We start from the raw sequence: 25,718 nt of genomic DNA, 5'->3' as shown, positions 1-25,718 counted from the left end.
TGAGGTGTTAATTTTTTTATTACAGGCTAACTGAACTAAGAATGACTAGACACCCATTCACAAATGGAGCCAACGTATTTTTCTTAATGGTTTCCTCTTTCCCTCCAGTTTTATAAAGCAAAATTTAGAAGCCATGTCTCATGTTATATACAGGCTATGCATCTTCCAGTTCCCAGCTTTCCTTCTCTCTCCAAATAGCTTTTACAGCAAAGCAAAAATAAACACCTAAAGACGAAGGGTTTTCAATCCTTTGGCTAATGTTTTATATCACTGCACTTTTCTGTAAAGGGAGCTTTACTGTTACACAAGAATTGCGGTTTTCTTTTTAGGTTATAGAGAAAAATAACAGAAAGGGGACAGGCAGAGTATCCATCTGTTAATTTGATAAGTATTTACTGAGCCTGTCTCAGGCTGGACACATGCTGAAGGCTGTACGGAACCTGGAAAGACAATGCCCAGCCTTCAGGAGCTCACATTCCCAAAGGCTGAAGGAAGAATTCTAATTTCTGTTCTCTGACTGATGATTCTTTGGACATTCTCTCTCTGATTCCGATTGCTCCCTCATCTATAAAATGTTAACACTACAAGCTGATAGGTTTATCTTACCTCAGAACTGTGGTGGGTGTCAAACAGAAACTAAAGAATATATGAATGTCTGAAGAGTAGAAAACGCTCTGCTGTTAATTTACTAGGGTTTAGAGTTAAATTATGTAATTTAACACTTAATTTATGTAATTTAACACCTAATTTTAAAAATTAGTGTATGTAATGATGTAAGGCACATTCATTCATTCAAAAGGCGTACACGATAATAATCTAATTCAGGAATCAGCAAATGACAGTGCATGGCCCTAATCCAGCCTGCTCCCTGAAGTTTTACTGAAACACAGGGTAGGCGAATGCTTGGCCCTGGTGCCCTGGTGGCTTTTCATGTCTCCACATAGGGCAAAGCTTAACTACAGCTAAGCTAAGCTTTGGCAGAGAGCCCTGGGACCCGCCCGATCACGCGCATGGGAGGATTATGAGCGCCTGCTACAAAGCTGTTTTCCTCCCACCTCCCTGTGCCCCAGGGAGGCTGTCAGGAGATGGTTTCTCATCGCCTCCTGGGTTCTAATGAGGTATAAGGCTTTTTGCCCCCTACTCTCGCCCCTACTGGGATGCAGCTGCAGGCTATAAAACCGCAGCACAGAATCAGCTCCTCAGCAGCGTGGGGCCCGAGTTCTCCCGCGCATTGTCATCTGGCCTCTTCTGTTTTGGTGTCATCTGTGGGATAAGGGACCTGGGTAACTGACACCTTTTCTGCTCTTACTTTTGTTGTCTACATAAGTAATAAACTGACTGAATCTAAAAGTGAATCCTTCCTTTGCCGGATGAACCTGTGTGCCTTTTGCTGACACACAGCCACACCTACTCACTATGGTCTGTGGCTGCTTCCATGCTACAAGGACAGAGTTGAGCAGCTGCAAGAGAGACCCTATAGCCTGGGAAGCCTAAACATCTTCTGTCTGGTTCTTTACAGAGAAAGTTTGCCAACCCACTGATCTAATTAATGCACAATCCTTAAAATGGTTTTAAAGTCTAAATCAAAAGCCTTTCCATCACCACTTCCCCAAGCTTTCCTTTCCTTAGGCCTGAGGAGCTTCAATCAGCCAGACCAACTGAAGGTTACACTATTTCCTTGGGGGTGGTGGTGTGGGGAATAACAGCTTGATTTCTGGACGTGACTATTGCAGCTGAAGTCCCGTGATCATTCTTTTCTTCTTGAAGCAGGGAGATAAGACCTCTATCAGCTCTTGGCCAGTCTGTTTTCCTCCAAGTGGCAAGTTATGACTTTATATTGGTACTTACATCAGTAGGAATTAAGTTAGTGGCTATTCTTGCCTGCTTCACCTCGTGCATCCCTATGAAGACCTTTTCCCACTTTCACGCTGCTATTGGGAGCCCCCGGCTGGGCACCGGCCTCAGGTGAGGGTGGTGTCAGCTTACCTACCTTCCATTTCACATGCTGTACCCACATGCAGCCCTTTCCAGATTCCCATCTTCTTCAGAATTCAGCAAATATTCATTCATTTCATGAAACTAACACATGCGTGTGGTAAGTAAGTCTTAGAGTACCAAGGATACACAGGAAAGGTAAAATTTCTCTCCCACTCTACATCCCCAGAAGTCACCATCCAACCTGATGAACTGCTTTATTATTTGCATAGTTTTTCCAGGCTATTTCTTAAATGGATTGTGAAAAAAAAAAGGTTAAAATCAAAACAAAATCTTTCTGCTTAGTTTTTGAGGTCAAACTCATCTGAAATATATTTTAAAAATATTGTTCTTTCCAAACAACTTTCCGAAGAAAACAGCTACGGGAAGTTAAAAACACTGCGCCGTTGGCCCCAACGTGTGCACAGTGTGGATGGCGCAGGCGTGCACTGTTTGCAGCCCCTCCTGGGTCCAGCGTCACCTCTAGAACAGCTAGAGAATGGAGACTCATTTTACAGTAACCCAGGGGTACAAAACCTCTTTTTGGTCTCTTTAACCCAGCCTGGTGGCAGGCATGATAAGGCAGGCACTAATGGGAAGAAGCTGGGAGTACTCGTCCGTACACCTGAGTTCAGCCTGTCCTGGTACTAACTAGCTCTGGCTCGCAAGAACACCGCGAAAAATGCCATCGAATGGCTCATCCCTGGCTTCCCTGGTGGCGCAGTGGTTGAGAGTCCGCGGGCCAATGCAGGGGACACGGGTTCATGCCCCGGTCTGGGAAGATCCCACATGCCGCGGAGCGGCTGGGCCCGTGAGCCATGGCTGCTGAGCCTGCGCGTCCGGAGCCTGTTGCTCTGCAATGGGAGAGGCCACAACAGTGAGAGGCTCGCGTATCGGAAAAAAAAAAAAAAAAGGCTCGTCCCTGCTGAAATCTGACCACTGAGCATGATGTCCTCATTGTACCAGGGGCAATACAATGAACCAAAGATAAAGTCTGGGCCTTGGGGTCAGAGAGTCCGGCTCTGAACCTGGGTTTCACATCACATGAGCTATGTGACTTTGGACAGGATGCCAGAAGTCCCAGACACCATTTCCTCCTCTGAAAAATAGAGACGATACTTGACTTCACTGTCAGGGTGAAATGATGAAGGAAAGTGGGGATAAGATCTAGCGCAGTGCCAGACATGTAAAAGAATCTTGGGAAATTGTATCAACTGTTATCATTTAGAAGCATTTTAATTGATATCAAACTGCATTGCCTCTGAAAAACAGATATTCAAAAAAATGAACAACATGAATATGATTTTGAAGCAGACAGGTAATTTAGTTAAGCTCAATTTCTCTTCTAAACACTTCAAAATTCATTTATAAAAATGATTTTCTGACAACAAAATTACTTACATTGTACTATGAAAAATATATTTAACAAAGAAATGAGTACTTATTGTTACTCAATTGTTATCCTGTCCCTATGCCGTGTATTTCTTTAGGCGTATTTCTTGAAAGTTAAAATTGCTTTTGTCCAGAAAAAAAAAAAAAAAACACACTATCTTTCTCCATAATTTATAAAAAAGAGATCTGGTCATGTAGACACCAGTTCCTTAAAAATGGATTTTTTTCTGCAATGAGTGTTAGAGAGGTCTTCCTATCTTTCTATAAGAGGAAGATAGCAGAGAAACATGGGGAGAAATCCTGAGAAACTCTTGGGTTGAAATGTTTAGATTTTCTTTTCTCTAATGGAATATTTAAGGGTCAAATACAAACTAACCTACTCTGGGTGTGAGCACACAGAGGACCACAGTCTACCAGTTTACAATAAAGTTATCATCTCTCACTGCTTTTCTCTGAGCGAGTGGACAAGCAAACAGCAGGGAGATTCAACTCTAGATATAACTGTAAAATCTTGTCCTCCCAGGAGCCTGATAAAGACAGGCAAGGGGCTTATTCTCCTTGAAAGAAAAAGGGGGAACTGTCAACTCCTCCTGGGCGGCTGGGCCTGGTGGTGGTTGATGCCTGTGGATTCATGGTTGAACTTCAAGTGCAGCTGCCTAGGAGACAGGAGTGCGCAGACGATGCCTGGCCTCCCTGACCTGATGCAGGACCTAGTTGCCTAAGTTGCACCTACAAGTTGCTGAGCTAGCAGAGCACCAGGATAAAGGTGAATTGCCTCGTGCTTTGCAAACCAGAAACTCCCATTTCAGCACCAGAAATACCTGTGTATGGCACAGGCCTGTTTTCCTGCCTGTTATCCCCTGTCATGTCCCCCCAGAGCATGCTGGGCTGCAGCTGGAGGACTGGTGCCCTTCCAGCTTCATTTAACTTGTGACACTCCTGTTAAAGAGACCCCAACCCTCCCTGTCGCCCACTGAACCATCAGCAACTGGGCTAGAATAATTCCTGCCCTAGGCTAGTCCTGCAGGAAACACAAATCAGAACACATTTCAAGCAGCCATCGGTTAAATTTAGGGAAAAGGTGTTATATAAAAGATAGCTGTTAATCAATGTCACTATTTGTTATTATTAATCACAACAGCATCATTATTAGTTGGGAGGTCCCTAAGGTTATTTATTTCTCGACACTCTGATACCAAAGGAGGCATCACATTATATACCTCATTGTCTAAAATCATCTAGAAAGGAATATTGTAACGATTTGTATTAAACATAAAAACCTTCCTTCTACATAAGAATACCCATTTTGCCCATTTGCATTTTACATTACATATATTTTCCCATTTGATTCTACAGCAATTCACATGTGTTAGATGAGAAAGTGAGGTTTAAAATACTTTAGTGGCCCGGTTTAAAAAAAAATATGTGTGTGTAGCAGATTAATTCAGGAACACCAAATATGGGCATCATCACTGAATGTTATAACGCACTGAAAAATTTATTTTAATCCTGACATCTGCTTACAGATGTTACACAGTGGCTGCTCCCCCACATATACTGATGTGTTAACTGTCATCACAACAGCCTGGTTCGCATCAGAGCTCTCTGCGTCCTGGGATGCAGGATTCACAAGGATGCTGAGGTCCTCATCCCATTCAACCACGGGAAATCTGAAAGCCCTCGGGGCTCCTGTGCCCTCTCTCTTGGTGGCGCCTCGACAAGGGGCGCCAGCACGCCGGACGGTCCCCTGGGGCTGCCCTACCTGCGCGTGTGGTGGAACTGGCACCTCTTCAGTGGGATCTTGGCCACGTGCTCCCGCAGACCCACGAACAGGACGCTCTGGCTGTGGAGGATCTGCAGGCTTCTGATGGGCTCCGGCCGCCTCTCGGGGAAGAGCTCCATCTCTTCCAGCAAACAGCTGCCCGAGGTCTGAGTCAGGGGTGCCCGCACTTTTTTAATGGTGCCGTAATCTGCGGAGGCGACAGGGAAAGAAGAAAGTGAGGTCAACGGGTCGCACCAGCCACTCGTCAGCTGAGCCACCGGGGTTCTCCAGCCTGGCTGCACATAGGGTCATCTGCTGATGCCAGGGCCCTACCCTGGACCTGTTCAGTTAGCCCCGCTGTACGTGGGACCAGGCGCCAGTATTTTCCCAGCTCTCAGCAGCGCGAACATACAGCCAAGGACGAGAACCACTCGGCTACGAGCTGCCTGGTCCCGATGCAAGTCTAGAGACCCAGAGCACAGTAAGCTCACTGCGGCTCAACGCAGCCAGCTTTGCACCATCCCCTGGAGAACATCAGGTGAGAGGAATCCCTGGATTCTCAGTGAGAGACAGAGGAGCTGACCCTGCTGCCCCAGCACAGAAGACCCCACATGATGGACAGCTGCAGATATGCAGGGAGCAGAGGACCACCTGCTTCCCTCCTGCCCTGGAAGTACATCCTTCTCTGCCTTTCTGTCTGGATCCCCTCCTTCCTCTCTTTCTCCCCCAAGCTTGTTCTGCAGGATGCTCTTCTGGGTCTCAGCTCCACGGCTTCTTCTCTCCTGTACTAAAGAACATCCATTTCTGACTCGGTCCCCTCCCCACTCGAGCTTTTCTGCTCACCACGTCCTTATGCTCATTCATTTTGGCTATGAGCACTGCCCGAGGACAAGTGTCCTAGAGTCCCTGGAACCACAAAGACTCTCCAGAGTGGCTGTGATGGGCACAGAGAAGGGTCCTCTCCACCAGGGAGTGGCATGGTGCAGCCAACCCCCAGGGTTGGGACCCAGACTTGAAACGTGCTGTTGTCCTTAGCACGCTGTGTTGAGGCCCCCAAGGCCCGTGTGCAAGTCCAGGGAATGAGACCCAACCCTCTAGAAGCACTTCTGAAAGCCGTCCACAAGTTCCTCAAATAACCCTGAAGGCACTGACTTCATAAAACCCATGGGGATCTGAGTTTCAAAACGTTGTAATTCTTATTCTGTAAACACAGATAATGAGGCTATCAAGTCATCTAAAAAAGGAAATAAAATCAAGAACCTCTGGCTTCAAGGCTTCCGATCAATCTGCCAATCTCACAAAAGATTTGGACATTAAATACCTTTACAGTTTTTCATTCCTAGGAGAGTCCTTAGAGACGAAGGCTGTTTACATTTAGAGAGAAAATACCTAGGTGGATATATATTATCCTGAGTTCATTAAGAAACGTATATCTGAAACATCTCCAGTGAACATTTATTGATTATGAACTGACTGCTAAAGCACTATGCATGTAACAGTGTATAAAATTATGCATATATTAATGTATGCAGTATTAGTGAACCACTGCTTAATTTTATTTTAGGTTAGCTGGTTAAACATGTCACTTTTGAGAAAGTTCAAGCACAAACAGGATAACTATGTATACTGGGAAGATTAAAAATATAGTACCTGTCTTTTTTTTAACATCTTTATTGGAGTATAATTGCTTTACAATGGTGTGTTAGTTTCTGCTTTATAACAAAATGAATCCATTATACATATACATATGTTCCCATATCTCTTCCCTCTTGTGTCTCCCTCCCTCCCACCCTCCCTATCCCACCCCTCTAGGTGGTCACAAAGCACCGAGCTGATCTCCCTGTGCTATACAGCTGCTTCCCACTAGCTATATATTTTACATTTGGCAGTGTATATATGTCCATGCCACTCTCTCACTTTGTCACAGCTTACCCTTCCCCCTCCCCATATCCTCAAGTTCATTCTCTAGTAGGTCTGTGTCTTTATTCCTGTCTTGCCCCAGGTTGTTCATGACCTTTTTTTTTCTTAGATTCCATATATATGTGTTAGCATACGGTATTTGTTTTTCTCTTTCTGACTTACTTCACTCTGTATGACAGACTCTAGGTCCATCCACCTCACTACAAATAACTCAATTTCCTTTCTTTTTATGGCTGAGTAATATTCCATTGTATGTATGTGCCACATCTTCTTTATCCATTCCTCTGTCGATGGACACTTAGGTTGCTTCCATGTCCTGGCTATTGTAAATAGAGCTGCAATGAACATTGTGGTACATGACTCTTTCTGAATTATGGTTTTCTCAGGGTATATGCCCAGTAGTGGGATTGCTGGGTCATCTTTAAGGGAAGAGTGTGTGTTTGCGAACGCACAGCAAGGGAGTGGGTGGGAACAGAGAGAGAGGGAGAGACGGGGAGAGGGAGGGGGGAGAGAGAGAGGCAGGGGAAGTCTACGCAGCAAGGCAGCATTTTAACAAATGCTCACACTTAAAGTGTGCAAAACAATTTGTATGTATTTACTGTGTAAGTCAATCTACTTTTGACCTGGAGACCACAATTTCCAGCTGGCGGGAAATTCAACCCAGTGATGTTTGGGTCTTCCTGCTTGCATGGGGCAAAGCATCAAAGATGAGCCCGGCACCACGGCAGGGATGGGAACAGGTGGCAGCTCCAGGGAAGGTGACCTCAGCGTAGTGTCTCAGCCCCAATACCCCGAGAGGAGGTCTCCCCCGGCAGACGGAAGTGCCAGCCTCCTGTGGACCAGTGACAGGCACGGAGCCTTTGCTGCCCTTTGGGACATCCCAACAATAGGATGCGGTCCGAGACAGAAGTTAAGAGCCAGGGCCTGCCCCCATCCGGTGAGCTGCGAGGCTCTGATGAGTCTTAAGTAGAGACTCTTGGGAATAAACACACTATTCTATATAAAATAGATAACTAGGGCTTCCCTGGTGGCGCAGTGGTTGAGAGTCCGCCTGCCGATGCAGGGGACACGGGTTTGTGCCCCGGTCCGGGAAGATCCCACATGCTGCGGAGTGGCTGGGCCCGTGAGCCATGGACGCTGAGCCTGCGCGTCCGGAGCCTGTGCTTCGCAACGGGAGAGGCCACAACAGTGAGAGGCCCGCGTACCTCAAAAATTATATATATATATAACTAATAAGAACCTGCTGTAGAGCACAGGGAACTCTACTCAGTACTCTGTAACGGCTTATATGGGAAAAGAATCTAAAAAAAACCCAAAAGAGCAGATATATGTATATGTATAACTGATTCACTTTGCTGTACACCTGAAACTAACACAACATTGTAAATCAACTATACTCCAATAAAAATTTTAAAAAGAAAGACTCTTGGGATAAAACAGAACATTTTAGAGCAATGCAGGAGTGGAGGTGAGGAGGGCCAGAAGAGGCGAGAGTCCAGGTGGCGAACTGTCATCTTTTGACGGTTACCGCGCTATTTTCATGGGAAACATGGGTGAGAGAACTAAATCCTATTCAACAGGTGCACAGAGACTGCTGGCTGTTTATTATTTATTTTGCTGATGGATTATTACTCTGAGAAACCAATCAATAACAATTCAAACGTCAATATGCTCATACGCACTTGGAATTCCTAAGCAGTTGTGCGGGAAAAAAACAAATTTTCAAAGATCTTTAATCATTTGATTTAAAAGAGCTAACCATCATTGATCAAAACTTCTCAATGTGTATTTCTGCACGCCTTGTATCTGACTTTCCAGCTGACTGGGATCTAACAAAACTAGAGGACTTCTTAGCATTTCAGAGAAGGGTACTCAGCGTGGACTTAGGTGCTCGTCCACCATCTACGCCTCTGCTGGGTCTTCTTCACTCTGAGCCACCCGATCACGTGAGGAGGCTCGTGACGTTCCTCGTTCTGTTGGCAGCAGGGTCAGCACATCCGGACCCCAGGAGCCTCCTTCTGTTCCCTCGACGCCTGCCCTTCCTCAGCCGGCAGCTTGGCCACCCTGTTCACACACTGTCACCTTAGTGTAGAACACCTTCCTCACCTGGACGCCCCCAGAACACTCACCCTACGCTCCTGTCTCTGGCGTGAGCATCTGGACACGTGCACGACCACACCCCTCTCCTGCCTCGGACCCTCTGCATCAGGTGTCAACACGGTACCAAGTCACCCATGGGCCATGTGAGGCCCGAGCCCCAGCTGGTGTCAGTGAATCAGCTTGACTGCATGTGGGCAAATGGAACCAAGTTTGGTTTGGTAACAGAGCAAGGATGTGGCAAAGCCATTTTTTTTTTGTTTGTTTGTTTTTTCTTTTAGAGGCAGAAAGTCAGAGCCTGGCTCCTAAGAGACCAAGGCACAAAGATCCACTTCCTATGAGAGGACAGAACAGCAGGACTTGGGGAGGTCCCTCAGAGTGCTCTTATGTTTTGCTGTCTTTGCTTTATAATATCTGCCACAGTTTAACTACTAATTTAGTTGTTTTGTGGCTTCTACACTTGCTGTTATTAAGCTCCATGAGGGCAGACACTATCAGTTTTGTCCCCTGATGTCTGCAGAGCGGCCACCACTGTGGCCTATGTGCTGGATGAGAGACTGAACTAACGAGTGAGGGAAGGAAGGCAGGAAGGAATGCAGCTGTCATGGGAACGTCATTATCACTTGTACATTTGCTAAAAAGACTCCTGATGAATATCTTTGCATTGCAACGTTTAATGAGAGGTACGAAATCAGTCAGATCAGTCAGTGTGAAGGTGAAACAAGAAACAGTATTTCCCCAATTCCCAAATATTTCAACTAAAAGTGTCATAAACTAAATATGAATGAGGAAAATCATTTTCATTGGTTTCAGCTGAGAAAATGTCGGCTCTGAAAATTCGCCATAGAAAAATAAAACCATATACACCTGAAACTCAATACTCTAATCAAAGCCAGGGGAAGGAAAACAATCAATGCTAGAAATACAGAAAACCTTCTAGATCAGTCTGTAAAATTTTGAGATCAGAAAGGAAAGAGAAAATTGGCACTTCCTATCAATTGCAGATCACTTCCCCAAGGAGAGAGAAGGAGAGCGAGCTTCTGGAAGTGCAGAATCGGAGCTGACAGCAAGACCACGGGGTTGGCACCGCCCTGGCCCAGATCCTCATAATATTCACCTTTTTGTGAGAATGTGAAATACTAATTACGTTATGGACACACATTTGAGGGTCAGATATTTGTAGTTTATCTCTAAAATTGAAAACCACAGGTACTCGTGAAAGAGAGCTACTGCAAGATTTTTCATTTTCAGGCCGATGACAGCTGATATAGTATGGTTGTCATTTGAAAGACATGAATAGTTGTAAGTATATGAAAATGTAAATACTGTGCTGAAGAACTTATATTTGCCTAATTTCAGCAGAACAGGAAGCATGCTTGTACTTTAGGGGGGTGGCAGATTCAATAAAGCATGCCCACTTAAATAGATAAACCATTAATTTTTTTAGTATTAGTACATTCAATTCAATATTATTCATGGTTTACCTGAAATTCAAATTAAAGTAGGCATCCTATATTTTTATTTGTTAAATCTGGCAGCCTTATTATATCCACATCTCATGCAATCATCTCAGCAAGCTGGTGAGGATGTGACAAATAAATGCATGAGTATTCCCACTTTACAGATGAGAAAACTGAGTTTCAGAGAGTAGAAGATCTGATATATATTTCCTATGAACTGTACTTTTAAAATCCTGTAAGGGAGTCAGACATGAAATGGAGGTTCACGTCAATGCTAATGAACAAGAGAAAGTAACAATGGACCCCAAATAAGCATTAATTAAAAAGCCAGTGTGATACCTAGGAAAGGGTAGTTATATTTATTTTATTATTTTTATTTTATTATTATTTTTTTTTTGCGGTACGCGGGCCTCTCACTGTTGTGGCCTCTCCTGTTGCAGAGCACAGGCTCCGGACGCGCAGGCTCAGAGGCCATGGCTCACGGGCTCACCCGCTCCACGGCATGTGGGATCTTCCCGGACCGGGGCACGAACCCGTGTCCCCTGCATCGGCAGGCGGACTCTCAACCACTGCGCCACCAGGGAAGCCCGGTAGTTATATTTAGATTGTTTGCATACTCTTTTTATTCCATGAAATCTTCTGGAAGTCATGAAACGTGGCCAGTTGGGAGGTACTTAGAAGGAAGGCAACATCCTGATCCATCGGAAGCTGCCCACGTGGAGGACAAACACGGTCAGTAGCTGCTTCAGAAAGCACCGGGGCCTCCTGGTTACCAGGACCACATTCCTTCCCACAATCCAGGCAAAGACAGGCAAACACGGTGACTGATGTCTGTGCTCCCTTACACCGTCTATCTAAAGAGTGAGGCATGCAGAGCCAGGATAAACAGAAGTTGTATGTACACTTAAAAGGCAGTATCTCTGGGAATAAGAGAAAGGGACAACTATGCCCCAAAACAACAGCCATGCAAGGCACCGTCACCAGACCAGACCTTGAACAAATGAAGGGCTTCACTGAAGTGCTTGCCAGGGATATGAGAACTCTTCTGGGCACAAATCATCAGACTGTAGGTCCAAACAATTCCTAATACTGATTTTTGCTGGTGACTAATAAAGTCATGGAAGACCAGAGGCACATCTGACGGCAGGTGGAAAACACAGAGGCAAAATTGGATTATCGTAATAAGAGAGGTATTCATTTCAACCTCAGTATTCTGAGCCATTAGGAAAATGACCAAAGGAAACAGCAAAAGTCATAAGCAAAATCGTATACTAAGGTAAAGCTGGAACATTGTCACATGAAACAGTAATAAATCCAATTTTAAAAGTGATTTCTAGGGAAGAAATATTTCCATAAAACTTATCAGAAGACTGGAGGGTTACTTGAAAAGGACATGAAGAAATCCCCCCCAAAATTCCAACCACAAGAAACGATCCATGAAACACTGAAGTTTGCTCCACGACCTCCAACCCACAGCAAAATATGTGCACGTCCTATAGCTAATGAGCTACCAAGCACCTTAGGGGAAGAGTAAGTAAAATGAGAACAAAACCAGGGCTTCCCTGGTGGCGCAGTGATTAAGAATCCACCTGCCAATGCAGGGGACGTGGGTTCGAGCCCTGGTCCAGGAAGATCCCACAGGCCACGGAGCAGCTAAGCCCTTGTGCCACAACTACTGAAGCCCATGCGCCTAGAGCCCGTGTTCTGCAACAAGAGAAGTCACCTCATGGACATATATACACTACCAAATGTGAAATAGATAGCTAGTGGGAAGCAGCCGCATAGCACAGGGAGATCAGCTTGGTGCTTTGTGACCATCTAGAGGGGTGGGATAGGGAGGGTGGGAGGGAGGGAGATGCAAGAGGGAAGAGATATGTGGACGTATGTATATGTATAACTGATTCACTTTGTTATAAAGCAGAAACTAACACACTATTGTAAAGCAATTATTCTCCAACAAAGATGTTAAAAACAACAAAAAGAGAGAAACCACCTTAATGAGAAGCGCACTTGCCGCAACTAGAGAAAGCCCGCACACAGCAACGAAGACCCAATGTAGCCAACATAAATAAATAAATTAATTAATTTTAAAAAAGAGAACAAAACCAAACAAACAAAAATGTATGTTTTTCTGCAGAAAAAAAATATATTTTGGTTTCAATGAAAAAATGTTCTTAGAGCAAAGTGTGGTAGTAAAGAAAGCTGCCCGGACACATTCCTAATGCATTTCATGGGAACAGAGCGACTTGCACATGGGACCTGAGGAAGCAACAATGACTAGAATCCCCACAAAACTTTCGAGCACTGATGGCTGGAGGCGAGAGCCCACAGAGTGAGTCTAGACCGGTGTCATCCAACGGAACTGTAGCACCATCCATGCAAGTAATTGAAAATTTTTCTAGCAGCCACATTTAAAAAAGAAAAAAAAAAGAGCAGGTGAACTAAATTTAATTACAAATTTTTATTTAACCTGATGTATCCAAAATAGTGCACAATCTTCCAATACGTAATCAATATAAAATGATTGAGCTATTTTGCATTTTTTTTTCTACTAAGTCTTTGAAATGAGAGTTCAGATTACCCACGTTTCGGGTGTGCAGCAGTCACATCAGGTTATGGCTATGGTATTGGACAGCTTAGAGATGTAGAGAGGTGGCCCAGTACTGCCCTGAAGAGCCAGGTGCCCACCACTGCCCAAAACGGGCAACAGCTTCATAACCCACAACATGGCAAGCTTCATTTCACATATTTAGCCTTGCCATATGATTTCCACTGAAGAAAGGGTTCCAGCAGGAAGGGCTGAGAATAACTGAACAAAAGGTTCCATCTCCACAGATGTTTGAGAATGCTTGCACTAGAGATCCTACTGCAGGTAAGGTGATGCAGGTCCTCAAAGGTTAACTGAAGGCTCATGGTGTCCAGCCAGTGAGTGTAGCCCTGATATTAGAACCTGGCCCCTAACCCCTCACCTGGCCACCTGTGTCACCCACTGGTAATCTGCCCACAGGCAAATGGCAGATGTCCTGTGAGAGTGAATGCAATTATTGTCAGCTTATATCAGAACCTTATGGACTGCCACAAAGTAAGCACAACCACTAAAGAAGATTCTTTCTGTTTTTGTTCATTTTCTTTGTAGAGTTTTCCTTTAATTAGAGGTTAAGCTTGTCCCTACTCTTTTGGAGTAGAGCTTCTGTATCACTTTTCTGAGAAAACCAATGACCCTGACTGCCCTCCCAAACAGAACTGGTGAGAGCGAGGAGACTGTTCATCGTTCACAGCCTGGTTAATCAACATATGAAAGCCAGTGCAAACAAGAAAAAAAAAAAAAAAAAACTGATGTATTTATACCAAAATTAAGCTAACAAGGAAAGAGAAGCATAGATGTAAACTTGATGTACAAATAGAAAACTACAGACCACTTTTATTTTCCTAATTCAGTCAATTTTCAGAATCCAAGATAAGTCCCTGGGGGAGAATACGAGAGATCCCATTGGTATGGGTACTCTAATTGCAAATCATCTACCATCATTATGATTTCTAAACTAAAATTTCAAACAGTCGTAAGACATTAGAGTTGGAAGGAACCTACAACAATATTTTGAATTTTGCAGGTGAGGAAAGCAAAGCCCAGAAAGGTTGAGTTCCAAAGATCAGACGATTTGGGCCAAAATGTAGGCCCTCTGCATATCAATCAAGTGCTGGTTTCTAAATTTTTGAAGGTATTTTTGTTTTGAAAATATGGAAAGTATAATATACAATCCTTATAATGGTGCATCAGTAATAGTATGGCTGATAAGTTTCTTAAAAGATCAGGTGGTCTTATCAGACAGTGTATTAAGCAGTAGTGGTTATTCAAGACAAAGATTAAGCTATGATTTACAGACACGCTTATCTTATCCCAGAATTCCCTACACGCGTAACTAATATATAAGTGGTGCCAGGACAGACCTGACTTCTCTACCAGGCTAGGGACTCTCATCTCCTCAAGTTCAGGAAGCAAACATGAGAATAAATGGATGAAAAATGCCTAGAATATTCTAGTTGTTATTTTTTTTTAAAAAAGAGGATTTAAGGTGACAAAAGATTGGTTTAAACAAAAAACTTTTACAATAAAAATGACTCTCTAACCACTAATTGCTTTATGTGATGTAAACTGTATGTAATATAAACTCTAATGGATGTAATTCAGTTATTAGTGGTTGAAAATTCACTATATTTTTGACTTTGGGGGAAAATAGCTGGTCTTTCTCTAAATTTCAGCGATCAGTTTGCTAATTAACATGGATTCAATAGTTTAAGCATGATTCTATTCTGCCTCTTGATAGGGATGTTCAAATATAGCAATCTCTCATTTGGTGTGAAATATACCTTATAATAAAATATGGATTATTATGGGCTGGATTGTACCCCATCAAAATTCTTATGTTTAAGTTTTAATTCATAATACCTCAGAATGTGACTGTATTTGGAGATAGGGCCCTTCAAGAGGTAATTAAGGTAAAATGAAGTCATGTGGGTGGTTCCTAATCTAATGTGACTGGTGTCCTCGTAAGAAGAGGAAATTAAGACACAGACTTGTGCACCCAGCATGTGAGGATACGTCTGGAAGATGCCTGTCTGCAAGCCAAGGGGAGAGGTCTCAGCAGAAATAAACCCTGCCAACACCTTGATCCCGAACTTCTAGCCTCCAGAACGGTGAGCAACCAACTTCTGTTGTTTAACCCACCCAATCTTCAGTACTCTGTTATCTTTGTTAAGGCAGCCTGAGCAGGCTATCAGAGGGACTCCATGTCAAGAGTAAGAAGATCTTGTCACCCAGATAATTTGCTCAAAGCAATTTCAAAACTGGACTGCAAATTATTCTTCCACATTTCCCTAAGATATTATGACTCAAATTCTAATGCAAAGGCATTATAAACTATATTAGACAATTTTCTTTTTTCCTTGTATGATTGCAACATAAGATTCATCTTAGTAACAGCCTGGTATTATCAAATATTGTCATGTATTTCACTTAATCCCCTATACATATGATCCTGGGCTAGAAATGCAGCAGGAGATGATACAGAACATGTAGTATTGTAGAAAACTGATGCATTTTGATAAACATCATAAAATAATTCAAACAGTGGAAGCCTTGCTCACAACCTTTATGCTAACAACCCTGGTGATCTTTGGGGGACAATTAGAACTAAATGAGTGCTCAGGAATGAGCTTTCCAGTATTTGAGGGAAAGGTCATTGGTTATAATGAATTTCTTTTTGGAGGATGTCTAGAATTTTAGTTTCACCGAAATTTTGAGGATTCATGAAAATATTTTTTTTTTGGAAAGAGGGAAGGCAGAAAGGAAGGAGGGAGAAGGAGAGGGAAGGAAAAGAAATATGATCAGCTCAATATAACATTCACTACTGCTATAAATAACAATAATAATTTTTGATTTTTCGTACTTGTATACGATCAGACAGCCTTCTGCAATTCATTAAAGCTTCAACAATGAAACAATACTAAAAGAAAAAACTCATCATGTCCTATGGTCCTACGTGTATAGCGGCATCAACTCTAATGAACTTGAGAACCCTGAGCAATGAAAAACGGCCGAGAAATCAATTCTTCTTGAGTATAGCAGCCCGAAGCACTTCCAAAACATTTTGGAATAAATATATATTTCCTCTAAGGTGCGATAAAACACTTAAGAGGGTGGAGCTGTAACATACTGAATACATAGAAAATTTTTGTTTTAAGAGAGGGAAAAGTCACACCATGAAACAAAGAGAGGGCTAGTTCAGGGAAATGTGATATAAAAATGAAGGATTATTGCAAAGCCCTGGACGGTTAAATCTTTTATCTTGACTCTGTTCTCCTCTTACTACTTTTCTAAGTTCTGTTGTATTTTAAAGGGATGTTTATTATTCAACTTGCCATGTGCTGAATCCAGTACAGAAATTAAACCTGTGAACGGGACAGGCAGTTCTGACCATGGTTGCCTGTGACAGGGCTGGAGATTCACTGCGGACACCAAGGCCACTAATCAGGGAAGCTGAATTACCTTATTTCCAATTGCGCATTTGACTCTATTTGATTCTCTGCTGTTGTATCCAAGAGACATTTTTCGTGTTTGTCTCATTGACCCAGAGTTACTGCAGAGTAAAAGGAAGCACTTTGTATTTGCATCTGTTACTGTTCTGAGCATTATCAGTGAGGTAATGATGAAATGCCCTCTTCCACTCACTGGGCAGCATGTTACCATAGCAACAGATCATTAGATAAAGTTCATCAATTCAGCCAGTTGTGACTCCAAAGTAGCAGACAGCTAATATGTGTCAAAAGTTCTTTCTTTTAACCCATAATTGAGCAAATGAATTAAATTGGTCTTGGCACTGGGAGCTCAGTATCGCATTTATATAGTAAAAGGGAATTAAAAGAAGAAAACAAGCCTTCTTGGCTAGTGTATGCCTGAAAAGGAGATTTTAATTAACTCAGTTTATCAGATTCAACTAATGGCTTATTTTTTCTCAAAAACAGATATGTTAGCCAGCTTAAACATCCTAGTCATAAATTATATGCAACATTCTTTTATCCCAAAGTATTATTTTTAAACCATATTCCTGTATCCTCACCCTCGGCATATAAATTCCAGGTAGTCAGGTGCTGGGGGACCTAGCCTGTCTTATTCACTGTGATCTCACTGGTGTCTGCGCCTGACACACAGTAGGTGCTCAAGCAGAGGACATGGTTCCGTGTGAGGACCCTGGAGCCCGATGATCCAGGTTAGACTCCTGTCTCCAGGTCACTCACATCTGTGTCTCCTTCACCCTGGGGTCCAGCTCACAGGCCAGGGGCCATGCAGTGAGCTTATCTATGCAGAAGGCCTGGAAAGTGCCTGGCACGCAGGATGCGTTATCTGAGAATTCAGTATTATTATTTTATTGCTATGTTTAGCTTAGAGATTATAAGCCCCACTCAAGTTTTGTCTAAAATGAGCACGCTCCCTGCCTCTGTCAGTACTGGCCGCACATGAAGCAGAGGGGTGGATGGTAGCTCTACTGCCTTACTGAGAAACGAAAGGAAACAAAACACTCCTTTAAGTACTCCAACTCATAAGCTGGTGCTTTTAGGAAATTTACCAGTGGAGTTTTCTGTGAATAAAAACCATATTCCACTTAAAATGAGAGTGCAACTAATAGAGTCCTCTGGGTATCTTTTCTAAGCTCTCCTCTAACCCCAGAGCTTAATTCTAACTCTCATCATTCTGTTAAGGAGACAATTCAGGTTTCTAGAAGGTAATAACTTACCTTAGATTTACTCTATCTAAATTACAAAACAACGACCCAGTTGGCAAAGTCGGCAGGCCTTCTCTGACAGTCACCAGGCAGGAACACAGAGTCTAAATTACCCTCTCACCCCAGGGGTAAAATTTATACTGTGCCTGGTCCCATTAGGTGTGGACTGAGATGGCTGAGAAAAATCTATGCAAAGAACTTTTGTAATTTTGCATCATTAATTTGGAAGAAAAAAGAGAGCTCTCTACTCAATGGAATGAGAAAATTATTTTGTCATTTTCCTGAATCATTACATTACACTAATTATGAACTAGTGGCTGAGATTCCAAGCTATTTTTTTTAACATCTTTATTGGAGTATAATTGCTTTACAATGGTGTGTTAGTTTCTGCTGTATAACAAAGTGAATCAGCTATATGTATACATATATCCCCATATCCCCTCCCTCTTGCGTCTCCCTCCCATCGTCCCTCTCTCACACCCTAGGTGGACACAAAGCACGGAGCTGATCTCCCTGTGCTATGCGGCTGCTTCCCACTAGCCATCTGTTTTATGTTTGGTAGTGTATATATGTCCATGCCACTCTCTCACTTCGTCCCAGCTTCCCCTTCCCCCTCCCCGTGTCCTCAAGTCCATTTTCTACATCTGCATCTTTATTCCTGTCCTGCCTCTAGGTTCATTAGAACCTTTTTTTTTTTTTTTTTTTAGATTCCATATATAAGTGTTAGCATATGGTATTTCCAAGCTATTTGGGAGCTAGATTTTCACATGCTTTCTTCAGGCATGATCTCATCCACTTCTATAGCTTCAAAGCCAAGCTGAGGTCTCTGTTACTGATCCAAACCTTTCTCTTTGGCCTCAAAGAAGAAGTTCCAACCGACTGTCAGACCTACCACAGGAAACTGGAACTCAGCATATCCCAAAACTGAGCTGTGTCTCCCCTTTGGCTCAAATCTGTTCATGCATCTGAAATCCCTTTCCATTTGTTAGGATAAAATTTTCAATCTGACACATCCCACATTTTAGCTTCACCTTCTGTCTCTCTATCCACAATGCCAGCCTTTTAGAACACTTCCGCCTTTCAGAACACTCCATGCCTTTCTATATCTGCAGGTTTTCCATATCCTGTGCCTTCTCCCAGGAAGGTCTGTCCAAACCCTCTCCACCAGGCAACCACCTCCCTCCCACCTTCCAAGGGCCAGTTCCCCCTCTCCTCCGTGGGGTGTTTCTGACCCTCTCAAGCCAGGTCATTGTTCCCAAGCCTCTGTGTCTCTGGGATCTAGAGGGAGAAACCCTTAACCAGTCTTTGAGGAGAGGATGGGGAAGGGAAAGTCTACACTTTTCAACTGGACCTTGAAAGATGAATGTGCATTCACCCAGCAGAGAAGGAAATGAGGGCAGGTCGAGGAGGGAGGGTGTCCTGACCAAAGTGGGGAAGACTGGGGACCGTGGCTCACAGACGTGTAGGATTAAATGTTCCTTAGAAGGGTGATGCGTTGGGTTGGAGCCAGAGAATGAACACTGCGGAACAGTCCAGTTTACATGTGTTTGTGCAATGCCACAAACTGGATCAAGTGCAATGAAGCTCTGAGCTCTGCAAAACACTTTGGCAAGCAATTTGGAATAGTGTAGCAGAATTGAAGATTCCAGTACCCTGTGAATCAGCAACTTCAGCTTCCCAGCCCACGGGCCATGACTAGGTTACACATATACCATGATATAGACCTCCTCCACTCCTGAGGCAGTGTGGGCAGCTCTGCCCTGCTGGGTTGGTGCCCATGGTAGCAAGCAACCTTGATTTTTTCCAATGTGCCGTATACAGAATGTCATTTTCTATGGTTGCCATGATTGGGAAGCCCTGTCCTGGACACAGTTCTTGGTACAGGCTCCAGGGGATGTGCACAGGGATGCGGGGGCAGATGTAGCAGCACCACTTACAACAGCAAAAGACCAGAAATCCCCCAAAGGCCAGTCAACAAGATTACCTTAATTTCAGGCAGATGATGAAAAACTGTATATAGTGGCAAAGATGAAGGGACTTCAGTTATGTGCATGAACATGGATGAATCGTTAATTTAAAAAATGTTGAACAAAATTTTAAAAAGAGAATCTTAAGAGAATATGCATAGACCCATTTACCTAAAGTTCAAAAGCATATAAAATTAAGCTATGCCATCTAGGGAATAAAATATGGTGACATTATAAAAGAAAGCAAGGAAATAATAAAAACAAAATTCAGGGTAGTGAATACTTTGGAAAGAGGGCATGGGTTTGGGGTGGTGGTGAAAAGGGGGGCCTTTAGAACACCTGTTCAGCTCTGCTGTGTGACTTGGCTGGGTGGGTAAATTGGTGTGCCCATGTTATTACTCCTTATACATAAAATATATATCTAAAATAGTAGTATATAATTTCCCCCCCAAAAAAACTTCTTAAAAATGGAAAACTACTATATAGAATGCAATTCTTGACCTTTGCAAACTTGGCTTCTTAGGTGGATGAACACACCTCTCTCTTATACCATGTGCTATACACCCCCCTCAAGACATACACACACACACACACACACACACACACACACACACACACATGCTTACACCATAGGAAGATAATTTAGATGCAAATATATTACAATAGAAGTGAGTATTAAAAACAAAAGGCAGGGCTTCCCTGGTGGCGCAGTGGTTGAGAGTCCGCCTGCCGATGCCGGGGACACGGGTTCATGCCCCGGTCCAGGAAGATCCCACATGCCGCGGAGCGGCTGGGCCCGTGAACCATGGCCGCTGAGACTGCGCGTCCGGAGCCTGTGCTCCGCAACGGGAGAGGCCACAACAGTGAGAGGCCCGCGTACCACACACACACACACAAAGGCATTATAAGTATGTAATAAGGTGCATACACTTCTATTCCCTAATATTCCTCTGGGATGGAGGCAGGTATTCCCTGGAGCGTGTCCTGAACAGAGCTTGAGATGGGAGCCGACACGCTTCCCCTTTATCTGCCCTCTGCACCGGATATGGGGAGAGGTGTCAAGGAAGAAAGCCTCCAGATGAGATATGGGTAGAATTTTCATTGGGAGCCTATTGAGAAAGGGTGAAAAGATAAAGGGGTGGGAGAGAGAAGGTAGGGAGATGGCGGCAAACTGCCAATAAACCTTCCCGGTGACCATGGAACCTTCATGGCGTCTTCTAAACTCACACAATACTTGCTGTGTCTTGCTCTTTTCAAACACAATCTGGAGAAGGAGATGACTTTGTGTCTGACAGCGTGAGAAACACAGTCTGCCTGAGAGTGCACAGGACTTCGTGAGCATAAGCTCAAAATTAATAAACAGAAATTGTGGGGAGAGTGGAGGACTTCCAAGGCCATGACATTGGGAGTCTGAAATAAGGAACCAACTATTCAAGGGGCAGGTAAGTCCCAGCTGGTCTCCACTGGGCGGGCATGAAGCATGTCATTAAATGTCTGTGGTGGGGGGAATAGGCTTGCATTGTGACTCATTACCTGAGATGAAAAGCTGGGGTATTCAGCCACTAAACATGCCGCACACTAACGATGCAGATTCCGGGGCTCTTGGCCTGCTGGCTTCAGCGCTGACTTTCCGACGCGGCTCCCGAAATTTCTGTGGGTGCCGATTTGTGACCCACGTGGCATCCCAGTCCAGTTCTTACTCAGGCAGAAGACAAATTAGGAGTCCTAACAAAATTCCCCGAACTAGGATTCAAGTGGCTGAGGGCCTGTGGTCCCAACACCAGTTGTACATCCTCCAACCATGAAGGCCAAGGTGAGGGTCCCAATCAGACACCAAGATAGAGAGGACCAGGGGGGCAACAGGTCAGTGTCTGGAGCAGGAGGGAGTGGGCATGAACCACAGGGCACAGGAATGGCCCTCTGATTCCTGGGATGAGAACATATCAGAGAAGACGGGATACAACTCAGACACTGTAGTGAAAACTGGATCACAGGTCACAAGAGAAGATGTCAAAGGCCCAGTCACTAAAACTGGATGAGGGGTCACAGCCCAGCCAGGGAAAGAAGACCTGGCACTGGGCTCGGGCCCTCGTGTTCCTGGCACATCTGGTGCTCAAGGCAGGAAGGCCCCAGAATCTGAGTAACCCAGAGGTACAGGTTAAGAACCCCGGCTTTGAAAGTTAGAGGGTCCTGAAGACAAGCTGCAGGTGAATCACCACAGGTCAGCAATTCAATGAAGACCAGGACAACTGGCTCTTATCCAGTCCATGCAGAGAGAAATTAATGCTGCCCACAATAAAAAAAAAAAAAAAAAAAGAGCCAACATTATGTAAGTAATACAATTTCTAATTTAAAACAGAAAATTAAAGTTTAACTCAAAGAGCAACAGTGCATTGTGAAGACTGCCTTTTAAAGACCCAGTTTACCAAGGGCAAGTCAAGGTCTCTGCCAATGGGGCTATCTTTCACTTTGAACCAGTGTTCTTTTGCTATGGTCAAGGTCAGATTTTTAAAATTAATTGATTATACCAGTGAGGGCCTACATTCAATGCCTACACTGATAATCTTTGAGATCACTTCCAATACTACAGGTAAGGATTTTGTTTTTTATGAGATTTTGAATATTTAGACAATTATTGAAATTTGTATCATTAACACAAATACATGAAAATTGAGGGCATGAAAACCTCATATCTGTTCTGGGGGTGTGAAAACCAACTTCTACTGGTCCTAACTCAGGATCATTGTAAGCAACTTTTACTAATTATAGATAATTCTCAGTATTTTAGCCTCACATGATAACAATGCTTAACACATATTTTCTAGTTAAAGAAAAACACCACCTATCTTGAGCAAATTTTCTTTTCCTTTCTCTCCACTCAAGCTTAATTCCTCAAATAGAAAAAAATATATATTTAATCAGTTTCATTATACTCAGTTGGAGGGCAACATTAGACTAAAAGTAGATAACAAGAACTGCCCTCTGAACATTGTTTTAATCTCAAAATGCCTTAAAAATTTCAAACAGAGTTAAGCTTTTGTAGCCTTCAGAAATTAAAAAAGTGATGATAATTATTCACTAGGTCAAAAAGTTAATTTGCATTAAATGCTCTTAAATGGTTAAAAAGCTCAGAGTTTTTTTTCTTCTTTCTTTCATATTTGGGCTTAGTTAACACAATGACAATGGAGCTTGGTGACTGGAAGGATGGCTGGATGGCCAGATGGACATCTACCCATTTATTCAGCATTGATTTAGCATTTACTATCAGCCAATGCACAGCGGGGGAAGGTACTTTTTTCCTTCACGTTCACTTTTCTTTGCTCTTTTCTTTGTAACTTCGTACATAATTATAATTTCTGATATTCTTGACTTTAGGAGTTGGTTAGGTTTGGGCTGCCTTGATTCTTCACACAAGGTCTCATTAGCAAAAGTCACGTCCTCAGCTTCTCTAAGGAAATACTTACTTATCCAACAGGTTAAGTCAGATAAGACCAAGTAGGAAGAGCATTTGCCCCTAGGGACATTGGCTTAAAAATTATTCCATTCTTAACACTATGAGAACTGTATGGTTCCTTGATAAGAACCTCTGCAGCATCTTTCTGGAAAGACAATTCTGTTTAAAGACCATAAAATACCCTACTTAAGAAACATCGATTTGGCCACTTCAATATTTCAAAGAGGAAAGGGGCATGAAAATATTATAAACAAATAATTGGACAGCTTTTTAATAGCACCGTGGGATTATCCAATTTTTTTGCAAGAAATAAATGAAAAGAAATTCTGATGTTGACATCTCTGCAAATGACAAATACCGCTTCCCACACCCACACAGGTTTGTTTGCAAACCTGCACCGTCAATAATCACACCACCATCAAGCTGTTTGCACCAATCCCAGTTTGCTGCAGGCATCCTGGTGGGAGGATGAATTCCTTCCACCTGGGTTAATTCACCACTTCCTTTAATGGGCTCCAGGTGGGAACTATAATATTAGCAGGTATACCTTGCCCCCTGTACCTTAGTGCTCTCTTACTCCTAGGTCTGTCAAATCTCTTCCTTTTTGCACTAAGGGATTTCTCTACCCACATCTCCTCGCAAAGAAATGATGGGGTGTTTTTTTCTTCCAGTCACTCTCCTGTGTAACAACTTCTGGAAGAAAGCCTGTATATAATGTCATTGCTAATGATATTTCATCTTTCGGTGGAGACTGCACTTCTTCGTTCCTGGTCCTTCTGTGTGCACTGCTGTCTGCTTTAGAATTTAATTACCTGGAGGCCATGGCCTAAATCTGCTTAGTAATGCTTGGTCATCATTGTTAGGCAATGTATATACAAGCCAGTAAGGAAGGTAGAAAGTGCTTAGACGAATGAAAAAGGTAGATGGTCAAAGCCAAGGTGTAAACAGTCCAAGTAATTTGCTGCCGTGATCAGATGTGGGTCCACTTTGGCCCAAGCAACCCGACACCTTTGCAAAGCTTCCATTACCATGTCCTCCTGCATGTCAGACGAAATCATTTTAGAATGATTTACTCTGAAGACCATGTTCCTTTCAAAAAGTGAGAGGGGCCAGCACTCTGGCCGAGTTTTCCTAGTGCAAAGATTCAATTTGTTAACACATCATAAACAGAATCAAATCATTCCAGACTTTATGGTACTAAGAAATGTCGCTTTCTGATTTAACAGCTTAGAGAACGATAGTGGTGGGCCAGTTGACGGCAATTTCACAGATTACTTTAATGCTCACCAGCAATGTGGAGGGGTGGGAGAGTCCTAAGAGTCTCTTCCTTGCATTCCCAAAGGAATCACAAAACTGCAACTTGATCCTGTGTGTTCACAGAGGTCCATGTCAACCTCAAGCGTCCGACAGGCTCTTCTTGTGGGAATCCTGAGAGTTCCCCAGTAGTCCTGGAATAACTGGGTGTCAGAGAGGCAGCACTACCTGGGGGAGATAGGCAGTCGCCTCCCCGCCTGTAGGGTGCTGTCAGAAGGATTCTCCTGACAGGGTGTGTGTTTATCTCTATAGTCAGGAGAGGCCCACGCCTCAAGGTCACAGTACAAAGAAAGGAAAGAAGAGAGAGAGAAGGCAGACATGGTGATGGCCCTTACATTTTTAATGTTGTAAGATATTTCATTTGTTTTTTTGTTTTTGGCTTGTGAGGGAATTATCTGTTAAATGCCATAGAATATATGGCATTTCCCCCCTGCCTTTCACTTCTACATTATTGATTTTTTTTTTCCAGTGCAGACATTAGCTCATGGAGCGCCGGAGCCAATGAAAAATGACTTCATTCTGCCATGAGCACTTCAGCCGGGTCTAGATGACCAGGCACAGAACAAATAACTGATGTAACTAGGCAGCTCAAACTAGAGCAAGAGATGTTTTTTTCCCTTTACATATGAACAGCCCTAGTAATTCAAAGTGTAGATGTTTGCCCCAAGGAGAAACATTTTATATTTAATTTGAAACTTTCACAAGCAAACTTATATTTAGGAGCTCTTTTGTTGGTTTGTTTGTTTGGTGGGAGTGGGTAGCAGGTATGGGGTGGGTGTTTCAAGAGACTTCCTGTAGTAGCAAATTTCTAGAGTGGCTCCACAATTACATGGGTGTGTATATATATATATGTGTGTATATATATATATATATATATATATATATATATATATATACACACATATGTACCCCTTCTTCCTGAGTGGCCCAACCTGTGATGATGGTATGTCACTCCTGTGATTAGGTGACATTATGTGGCAACAGTGAAGGGATTCTGCAGGTGTCATTAAGCTCCTAAATGAGTTGATTTTGAGCTACAGTGGGATTACCCTTTGTGGGCCCGACTTGATCAGGCGAAAGGTCTTCAAAGAGGGGCAG

The 25,718-nt window shown here is 43.2% G+C and overlaps 1 protein-coding gene across 1 annotated transcript in view; it reads right to left on the bottom strand.

Moving 5' to 3' along the window:
• The window catches only part of SEMA5A (semaphorin 5A), a gene marked incomplete at its 3' end in the record, with an annotated part of 473,237 nt that overhangs the window by 89,904 nt on the left and 357,615 nt on the right, over positions 1–25,718 (bottom strand). The window contains exon 11 of the mRNA XM_082836606.1: positions 5,129–5,336. Coding sequence (XP_082692732.1) covers positions 5,129–5,336 — 208 coding nt within the window. The remainder of the gene's footprint in view (positions 1–5,128; positions 5,337–25,718) is intronic.

The sequence above is a fragment of the Leucopleurus acutus genome (assembly GCF_964270905.1).
Source record: "Leucopleurus acutus genome assembly, chromosome: 3".
Taxonomy (NCBI): Eukaryota; Metazoa; Chordata; class Mammalia; order Artiodactyla; family Delphinidae; genus Leucopleurus; species Leucopleurus acutus.
Note: the sequence above shows the minus strand (reverse complement) of the source record. Positions and strands in the feature narration are given on the sequence as shown.